The following is a 10348-nucleotide window of genomic DNA, read 5'->3' as shown; positions in this document are numbered from 1 at the left end:
TCTCTCTCTCTCTCTCTCTCTCTCTCTCTCTCTCTCTCTCTCTCTCTGTTTTTCTCTCTCTAACAGACTACCAGGCAAACAATTATTAATTAATTAATTAATTAATTAATTAATATATAGATAGATAAATATAAATAAAAATTCCCAAAAGAAACAAACACAAAGCCTACAAAAACACAAAATTGGAAACCATAATATACAAGCAGAAGCAGATCAGAAAAAAAAAACTCAAATAAAGCAATACCTACAAAAATACTATATAAATGTTAACGTCATTGCTAAAATTATAATTTGTATGGTTCATTCAAATGTTATGCTTGCCAGCTATAAGCTTCTTGAGGGCAAAGGCTGGGTGTTGGCTATCTTATGTTTGAGCATGACTTATTTGAATTGGATGAGTTTACCAACAAGGACACCCCTCTGGAAATAAGCTTGCAAAGTAGGTTTTGTTGATCTTGCAGACGAAACGCTGAAGTTCCCAGACATTGAATGACCTGTCCAACATAACACAGCCACATAACAGAATTGGGACAGCTAAGCTGAGGACTCTATACAAGTGTTATATTCATTCCTCAAGGGGAAACTGCCTACATGTTGATTTAGGGCTTCAGGGTGACGTTTAAAAAAACACTACAAAGTTAGACTTGTTTGGCTAAAATTTTCAGAATTAACACTATGTATACTTTTGAAAAATGGACACTAGCTAATTCCAATATTTGTCCGTCAGACTCTTATTATTTTGTCTCTTATATGTGGATCCCTAACCAATCAATCCATAGTAGGAAAGGGTTAATTTCATTTCTAAGGTTATCACTGATTTCTTGGCAGGAACTTAAGGAAGGAAACTGAAAGTCATCGGGAAGATCCCTACTAACTGGCTTACTCCCTGAGGTTTGCTCAGCCTGCTTTTTTATACCATCCAGGACTGCCTACCCAGAGAGGGCATCACCCACAGTGAACTGGCCCTCCCACATCCACAATTAATCAAGAAAATGCCCTACAGACGTGCCTACAGGCAATCTGGTGGAGATGATTTTCTCTATCCAGGTTACTCTTCTCCAATGACTCAAGCCTGTGTCAAGTGTCATGACAGTTAATGATCTCCTCTTGCAGTTTGATGCAAAGCAGAAAGCATGTACTAAATATTATCACACAACTCTTGGGGTTCTTGTTACACAAAACTTTTCTTCCTCTTCTCTTTTTCAGTATTCCAAGATGTGCATGTCATGATATTTGCTGGGTTTGGCTTCCTCATGACCTTCCTGAAGAAATATGGTTTCAGCGGTGTAGGTTTTAACCTCTTTCTTGCTGCTCTGGGCCTCCAATGGGGTACGATTATGCAGGGCCTTCTTCACAGCAATGGACAGAAATTTCACCTTGGAATCAGAGAGTGAGTGCCCTTGAATGTGATCACCTTCAAGTTCATATGTTAAAATCTTAGCTCCTAAATCAGTGCACAGTTAAATAATGAAGGCAACAACCTCATTAGTGGGGCTAGTGCCCAGGTCAAAGCTACAACTTACTGTGCTACTGTGCTATTATGGTGTGCTATTTACTCTTTATTCAACCCATTCTTTCTTTCACCCTCAGTATGATAAATGCAGACTTCAGTACAGCCACGGTTCTAATTTCCTTTGGCGCTGTTCTGGGGAAAACGAGCCCCATCCAAATGTTGATCATGACAATTCTGGAAATTGCTGTGTTTGCTGGCAATGAACATCTTGTTATCCAAGAATTTGAGGTAAGGATGAGAAAATATATACTTATTGGTACCATAAGCCATGAGTGCTGACTGTTCATAAGGGCAAGAGTGTTACCAGACCAAATAGTAAGAAATAGCCACACTCTAGGGAGTGTTTATTGCAAAATAGGGTAAAGGGAGTTGCATATTATTTCATCTTTTTTTTACAAAACCATGGAAGGTACGTATCATTGTTACTACTGTCTGTCCTCAATAAAGTAATCACAGTAAATTGTTGGGGGCCATCAGCCACAGTCGACCGGGTTCACCTGAAAGAGAGGCTGGGAATGGAAGAAAGGACAGAAGGGCGGGAAGAGATGAAGCCAGGACAAAGGTTTTTGATCGAAGCTCAATGCTTTAATGTTCAACTTTCAATTTAAAGGGGATAACCCACACCCACCCCCAGAGTTCCTTCTTGCTTCAGCTGGGGGTGAGCGCTGGGGGTGAACGGAAGCAATCCTCTGGGGGTGAGGGGAATCCATACTTAATTGTCAAGGCAAGCTCAACAGGCAGTCTATTCTTCTCAGCTTGTGTACCAGGCTACAGACAGCCAAGGAGGTGCCAAGACAGGCAATGCCAAGGCAGGCAATGCCTCCAGAGTCCTATTGTTTGGTCTATTGTGGTAAACAAGGTCTCATCTCTCAGGGCTGCTCAAGGCTGGGGGAGGGGCACACTAAATGATTCACCTGAGTCTCAGTCTGGATGTAAGCCACATTTTTCTCACTCTATCACACATTTGATTACACCATGTTGCCTATTAATAATTAATTCCCACTTATATTTAAACAATCGTGTAAATAGTCCCATATAAAGACTTATATGGGCTCAAATCTTTTTCTCTATGAAATGTCACTAGTTCCCTCGAAAATAATACGTAGGATATTTCTCACCACTCTGATATTCATTTTCACTTATTTATACTTATTTTGAACAGTTGATTCAAGAGCTAATATTTTAACTTTCAAATATTGGTGGCTTGCCAACAAACAAAATTAGTTAAGGTTTCTATCTTTACAAAGGCTAGGAGTATTGTGGGTCAGTGAAAATCAAACTTATATATCCTTTCAATGTTAAATTTCTATTTATGACAAATTATCTGAGTGGATACTTTCTCTTGGAAAGTAATAATGAAAATAGTATGTTGGAGTTTCATCAGTCATGAAGGGGGAGACATGCACTTAATGCCAAAGGAGGAAAGATGCATATTGGTTCATGTCTTCAGAGCTTTTATTTACTCTATAGGCCCTTGGCTCTATTGTTTCTGGACCCATAGAAAGGCAGATCTGTGAAGAATGCCTTTGTGAAGATTGATCACATTGGTGGCATGCATTAGAGTGAAGCAACCCTACACCTGGCAGACAGAAAGTAAAGGGTCTGGGGACCAAAATTATTCTTCTAATGACAATACTTCCTACAGTTTTTGAGTTTTAGCTGTCCACTCAATAATAGAAGCTGAAGATCCATTAAAGGTACCACATCCCTCATGATACAACCACATTCCCAAAGCCACATCTCTGAATACTGCTATACTGAGGACCAAGCTTCCAACACGCATGTACACCCACTCAAAGACCTGAAAACATAATGGAAAGTGGAGATCCTTGGAAAAACTGTTGAATGTAGATTAAAAAGTAAGGATAGAGTTCTCTTGGAAAGTAATAATGAAAATAGTATGTTGGAGTTTCATCAGTCATGAAGGGGGAGACATGCACTTAATGCCACAGGAATATCAAGTACAAAGGCTCATTGGTTATGGTGGACTAAAGAAAGAACTTGAGTTGCAGTGCATGAGAGTAGCTGGCCAGTAACTGGTGGCGCTACCATTGGACGAAGACAAGATCAACCAAAGACCCTATAGGCTCAATGTGCTGTATAAGCGAAGACTAATTTTGTGGATTCTGAGGAGGAAATGGGAGAGGCTCTTTTGCTACAAATCAGTGAGCATTTATAGAGCCACACAGACTTATATGACATTTGTAAATCCAAATATAATTAATGGTCACCTATGTCTCTCCTGAAATAATATGCCAAAGAGAAGCAAGGTTCCTATATGGAAGTGTTCAGAAAAGTTTAAGTTGAGAATATATATGTGCTAGAGTGGTAACTGAACTCAGTTAGTGATGACTCTCTTCAAGGGCACTGATCTTTGTCCAGTCAACGATGGAATAAACGAGAAGTTTCTTCTACTTCACCACTCTGAAGATCTTAAATAAATTGATGATGTTTTCATTCACCTACCTTAGTTTGCATACAGAATTGCTCCTGGCTCAACATTCTGGATTTTCTCTCTAGAAACCCAAAATGGAGAATGCTTGATTAAATCCATACCAGATCCTAGGATGAGAACAAAATTCTCATCAAATCAGTATTGGAACTCAGCAGGTCTTCATGTGTTGCATAAAATAATGTGGAACTACTTAGGGAAACTGGCCTTTTCAAGGTTCAAGTCTTTGAGTTATTTAAGGTTCACGCACTTGAGGTATAGCTAAATGAACTTTAACTGCAAAGCCAAATACACATGAATCATTTTTGTATTGCAACAAGTGCAATAGCTCATATTTCTCTGAACATTTCTCCAACCTGAAATAGCCTAATGAGTTTTGGATGCTCAATAAGAGCCTGACACTTAAGGAATTTGGCCTCACCTAAAAACCAACAGAACTTTATTAGGTGGATAATATATTCCAGATATATTCCAGGCATCCTGAATTTCAGGCATATTTAGTACTTTTTTGGTAGTCACATCACAAGAAGTACCTCACTGTTGGATGTCTCAAGAATTTGTAGTACTTTTTCTCATTTTACTGCCTCATTTTATCTTTTCATTAACATCTCCCCAAACAATTCTTTCATCGTCCTTTTGCCTATATTGAGAGCCAGCTTCACCTCCATTTCTTGCAAATGCACTTTGTCCTGGCAGGCCACTGACACTGGAGCATCAATGACAATCCATGCCTTTGGAGCTTACTTTGGTTTAGCGGTAGCAGGAGTCTTATACCGGCCTGCCCTCAGAGGTGAACACCCAAATGAAGAATCTGTGTACCACTCTGACTTGTTTGCCATGATCGGTGAGTAAAATGAACCTGATACTTGTCTATTTGGTGATACGTACACTTGAACGTGTGTGTGAAGATGCTCAGAAGGCTTCTTTTGGAGATCACTTTGTCTTATGGTGAGTCAGTAGTCCCTGTTCTGCCTGGCTTTCTGATGATTAGGGCTTCTAAAATGACAAACGTCAATTCACAGAGCAAACTACCCTTTAAAATGGTCTTCTCTATAATAACTAACTCCATTTATGATTTATAGGAACACTTTTCCTGTGGATATTTTGGCCCAGCTTTAATTCAGCCATTGCTGATCATGGAAATAATCAGTATAGGGCCATTGTCAACACATACATGTCCCTTGCTGCTTGTGTGATCACAGCCTATGCCTTTTCCAGTCTTGTTGAACGCCGAGGCAGGCTGGATATGGTAAGTGTCAATGTTCAACCGATGGAAACTTCCTTAATGTCAACAGTTGCATTCTCGAGAACATTTTGAAAATAATATTCATTCATTTACTACCTACTCCGCTACGATGAAGTCAAGGAATTCCCAGTTTAGTAAGTTATGCCAGTAAGGAAACCAGACAGAACGGATTTTTTTTTTTCATTATAAAACTAAGTGCTCTAAACTCCTTAGAAATTTCCCATTTAATTCTTGACTTGTCAAAGAGTAAGACTAGGAACTAAGACAGTAGATGCTGCCTCTCTTTTCCCACCTGCAAACATTCTCAAAGTAACAACAATTCTGTGCAGTCACTGGTAAAGTTTCCTTCCTTCGGTGGACGGTCCCACACCCTTGCATGTCTGACCAGCACCAACTGGACTTAGTGGGGTCTCAAAAGTGTGACATTAGGAGGGAACATACTATAATGCATGTAATACAGGGGAATTTGGAAGAAGAAGATAGGCAGTAGTTGTGATTATATTTCAGTGTATATGTGCATACTTTTTTTAAAGGAAAAAAATAAACAGAAACAACAATCCCAAACGTGGCTCCAGAAAAGGAAAATGACCATTTGGGTGGTAGTTAAATCCAAATAAGAGTTTTAATGAGACTGAAGTAATGAGAGTTTTATTTTTCTATGTTTATGTAAGAGGTTGATGCTGGAGGAATGTAGACATGTAGAAATTCTCTGAAGTAATTTTTGCAAATTCTGTGTGCCCAAAAAATGTAACGTGACATCTTTTTTTTTTTTAAGTTGAACTCCTTGCCTGGAGCTTCTTGCCTTTGAGTTAGAGAAATGGCTATTTGAGACAAAACCTCAGATCAAGCACTCTTCTTTTCTCACCTAGAGTAGGAAATAAATGTTTTATTTATTTGTTTGTTTGTTTGTTTGTTTATTAAATATATATCATATATGTATTTAAGTTTTTTTTATGTTTAGGGATGTTTTGCATGCAAGCATATCAGTGGACCACATGCATAACAGTGTCCATGGGGCCCAGAAAAGGATATTGAATCCCCTGTAATTGGAATCACAGAGCAGTTGTTAGCAACTGTGTGGGCTCTGGGAGCTGAAAGAGGTCCTCTGATAAAGCAGAAAATGTCCATAAATACTGAGCCATCTCTAAAACCCATATATAAAGCAAGGTTAAGAACATATATTTCAACTCTTTACAATTTGGGTCATAAGAGACAACTGTCAGCACTTTTTTTTTAAATCATACTGAACAGATAATCTTTTTAAAATGACAGATACCCAACTCTTTGGGTAAAGCAGCCACACTGTGTTTTCTGAGCATTCTGGTGGGCTGAAATTGGTTCTCTCCCCAGTCTGAAATATTTCAGGTCAAAATGTATCTCAAGGAAAGAAAAAAATGTGTGTATGTGTGTGTGTATGTGTGTATGTGTGTTTCAGCTAACAACTAACCCAGGGTTCACTACTCTGCCTTCCTCCTGTCTTTCTGACATTGCCTCATCTGGCTCTCATTCATGCTTTTCCCTCCACACAGGTACACATTCAGAATGCTACTCTAGCAGGAGGTGTCGCTGTGGGCACATGTGCAGACATGGAAATCCCCCTATATGCTGCTATGACCATTGGAAGCATTGCAGGGATCATCTCTGTGCTTGGATACAAGTTCCTTACTGTATGTATGATAGGCATATTGACCCAAACCTTAAATCTGTATCACTATCTTCTCATGTCCAACCAGTTGAACGGACCCGTGAGATGATAGGGAAAGAGATATGGTGTTCCCTTTCCTACATGCCTTTCCCTGGAGGACAATTATCTTTCTTTCAGAAATATCATGCATATTGGAGCTATGCAGTGACTCTATCCTGACTTCTTTTTGGGAGAAGAGAATCTGGTACTAGTTATCAGTAACTTAGCATGAAGTCCATGTTAAGGATTTGTGTTCATTTCTTTAAAGAAGTTTCAGAGAATCTTCTATTCTTGCTTGTTTGTGAACTTGACGTTCTCATGAGGCAAACGAAATGTTCCTAGAAGATGAGAAGGTGAAGTCACTCCCTTCCAATCTAGACAGTAAGAACCAATTGTATTTAAAGTGTTTGGCATGGGTTCATTTCAATTTCAAAAGAAAATCAAGCCTTGGATAAAATTTCCTCTTTTGAGAAGAGAAAGAAATGAAGAGAAGGTGTGAGAGAATACAAAGTAGCAGACAGCAGTTGCACAGGATAAATGAACCTTGAAGTACACAAGAACTACAGATTTTTTTTTAAAGTACCATGTATGGAAGTTATGCTATGAGTAGCTTTTAGCTGTTTATATCAGAAATTCAAAATTTTTAAAAAAAGGAGTAAATGTGGATATGATGGGTCACTAATTTGGTTTTGCTGTCAAAACACTGTAACTATCTGTTTGTATTGAGTAATAGCACATTGTGTATCTAACATATGCGTGGTAAGAATTTATAAGTATATTCAGAAGAATATACACAGTGGTTTGCTCCTGTATGGAGCTCTGTATGCCTTACAAAATAATGACTTTCTCTCTTTTACAACCTTAGCCACTGTTAGCTAATAAACTGAGGATCCAAGATACATGTGGGGTCCATAACTTGCACGGCTTACCTGGAGTGTTTGGAGGCCTTGCCAGCATTGTGGCCATAAGCTGGGGGAAGTCTACAAAGTGAGTCAAAACCAATGGGTGTTTCTTAGCCCTGGTCCTGTGCTTTCTAATTGTGTTTGTTGAAATACATAGTGATGGGGGTGGGCCCCTGTTGTTCTTACTGTTGTCAGTGTAATATTCTAGGCTCAAGGAGACATAAAGGAAAGAATACCACTAATGAAGCTTTTCTGGTTGCCTCCTTTCACAGACTTCAATTGCTTAATCTTTCATCAACTCTATTACCTGCCTGCTCTGAGAGAAGCACACACTAGGGATGCCAGCACCTTCAAAGTTCACTTGCCATTGATTTAGTAACTGCGCACATTTCACCCCCGTTTATCACATTCTTCTGTCCTCAACTTTTAACAGCTTTTAAAAGTTACATATATTTACTTGTGTGTGTGTGCACATGTGTGTGTGTGTGTGTGTGTATGTGTGTGTGTGTGTGTGTGTGTGTGTGTGTGTGTGTGTGTGAAGATAGAAGACATGTGCGTGTCATATGTGCATGTGGAAGTCAGAAGGCAGCTTGCTGGGGCTGATTCATTTCTTCCATGTGGATCTGGGTATCAAACTCAGGTAGTAGGGTTTGACAGCAGTCTTCTTTACACACTGAGCCTTCTCCCAGCCCAATAGTTTATTTGAAGGCAATGATTCTCAAACTGTAGGTCAAGACAGTTTGAATGACCCTTTCACAGGGGTTGCATATCAGATATCGTGCAGATTAATAGTAGCACCAAAATTGCAGTTATGAAGTAGCAACGAAAATAATTTTATGGTTGGGGGTCACCACAACATGAGGAACTACATTAAAGGGCTGCAGCATTATGAAAGTTGAGAAGCACTATTTTAAGATAATTGCCTTTGGTATTACCGATATAATCTTCAGTGTCTTCATTGCCTTCTCCCTAGCATGTATGCTGAACTTTAGTTTTTTTGATGTTATTAATGGGCCTTCTAATTTCACTAAAATTATTTATGTAGAATGGTGAGGAAATGACAGCTATGTTGCCTTAGATATTATTCCACTTACCATCTAGAAGAGGGGTTCAGGAACTGATATTCAGTAGATATTTATTGTATGAATCAAATCAAAGATCAATCTTTTGAAAGTCTGTAACTTCTTCTGATGAATGCTTTATTAACCACGGCTAGTGAATGACAAAGAAAAAAAATAGAAAAGCACAAGTGACTACACATTTGCTTGTAGGTAAAACAATACATTGGTCTCAAGATGGCAAACACGCTTACCTTCAGTAGACAAAGTTTGTTTGTTGCCATTCATTCTTAGAAAAACATTTAATTCTTTGACTTTGATTACCTAGGTCTATGGCTATGCAGGCAGCAGCACTGGGATCTTCCATTGGCACAGCGATTGTTGGAGGTTTGCTTACAGGTCTGCATCAAAAGGGAACAATTAGCTGGGTTCTGTGGCACATGCTTGTAACCATGCTACTTGGGAAGTTAATATGAAAGGACTGGGACTTCTGGACCACTTTAAAACTATCTCAAAACAATAGAAATAATAATGATATAAACTCTTGCCAGTACCTTATTACTCCATTACTTAGCAGAAGATACTCCCTGTAAATTCCATAATGTGCTAAACTCCTGCTAACTAATTTTGCCAACTAAAAGAAGTATTTTCCTAACAGTATTCTAATTACTTAGTAAGGAAGAAGCCTCCCCTCTTCATGGGCTTTGCTCTCCCTCTGCCCACACAGGTCTAATTCTGAAGTTACCTGTCTGGAACCAGCCACCTGATGAGTACTGCTATGATGATTCTGTTTCTTGGAAGGTAATGTACAGGCTTCAAAAAGAATGTAGATGACAGTTCTGCCACCATTCAGGTAGCCAAAATGCTTGGTAGGCAAGGAGGACATTCCAAATGCTGGTCTCTAGTAGCTTCTGCCCTTTCCTGTTCGGTAGTGTCTGCAGGGACAGCAGCTAGGTAGAAACACTGGTAACTGGTTCTCAATAGAGTTATAGTCCTAGCATAGGATTAGAGTATCGGGACCTTTATTGCAATTAATCATCCACCCTTGTCAGCAGCCGGTGTTATTGTTCCCATCTTTGGCCTAGACCTTTGTCCTAGGAGACTTCATTGTGCCTTTGAACTCTTATGGTGACCAGGTCTTCTTTAGGTTTTAGGTCCCCTTTTCTCCTTCTGTAGTTGTAGCTCTGTTTTCTGCACTCTCTCTGTCTCTCTCTGTCTGTCTGTCTGTGTCTCTGTCTCTCTCCTCCTCCTCCTCCTCCTCCTCTTCCTCCTCCTCCTCCTCCTCCTCCTCCTCTTCTCCTTCTCCTTCTCCTTCTCCTTCTCCTTCTCCTTCTCCTTCTCCTTCTCCTTCTCCTTCTCCTTCTCCTTCTCCTTCTTCTTCTTCTTCCTTTTCTGCTGGCTACTTTCTTCCACCTTGGCTGCTTTGGAACTATCCACCTGCTTCTTCATCTCAGACACTTAATAACTCATCTGTCACTAGGATAAGTAGCCAG

At 39.5% G+C, this 10348-nt stretch overlaps 1 protein-coding gene across 1 annotated transcript in view; it reads left to right on the top strand.

The window, feature by feature from the left end:
* The window catches only part of Rhag (Rh associated glycoprotein), a 26860-nt gene that overhangs the window by 13053 nt on the left and 3459 nt on the right, over positions 1-10348 (top strand). The window contains exons 2-9 of the mRNA XM_028766711.1: positions 1207-1390; positions 1591-1741; positions 4662-4809; positions 5048-5214; positions 6741-6878; positions 7761-7882; positions 9184-9254; positions 9583-9656. Coding sequence (XP_028622544.1) covers positions 1207-1390; positions 1591-1741; positions 4662-4809; positions 5048-5214; positions 6741-6878; positions 7761-7882; positions 9184-9254; positions 9583-9656 — 1055 coding nt within the window. The remainder of the gene's footprint in view (positions 1-1206; positions 1391-1590; positions 1742-4661; positions 4810-5047; positions 5215-6740; positions 6879-7760; positions 7883-9183; positions 9255-9582; positions 9657-10348) is intronic.

This window comes from Grammomys surdaster, unplaced genomic scaffold (genome assembly GCF_004785775.1).
Source record: "Grammomys surdaster isolate TR1022 unplaced genomic scaffold, NIH_TR_1.0 169, whole genome shotgun sequence".
Classification (NCBI taxonomy): Eukaryota; Metazoa; Chordata; class Mammalia; order Rodentia; family Muridae; genus Grammomys; species Grammomys surdaster.
This window is presented reverse-complemented; position numbering and strand designations above follow the sequence as displayed.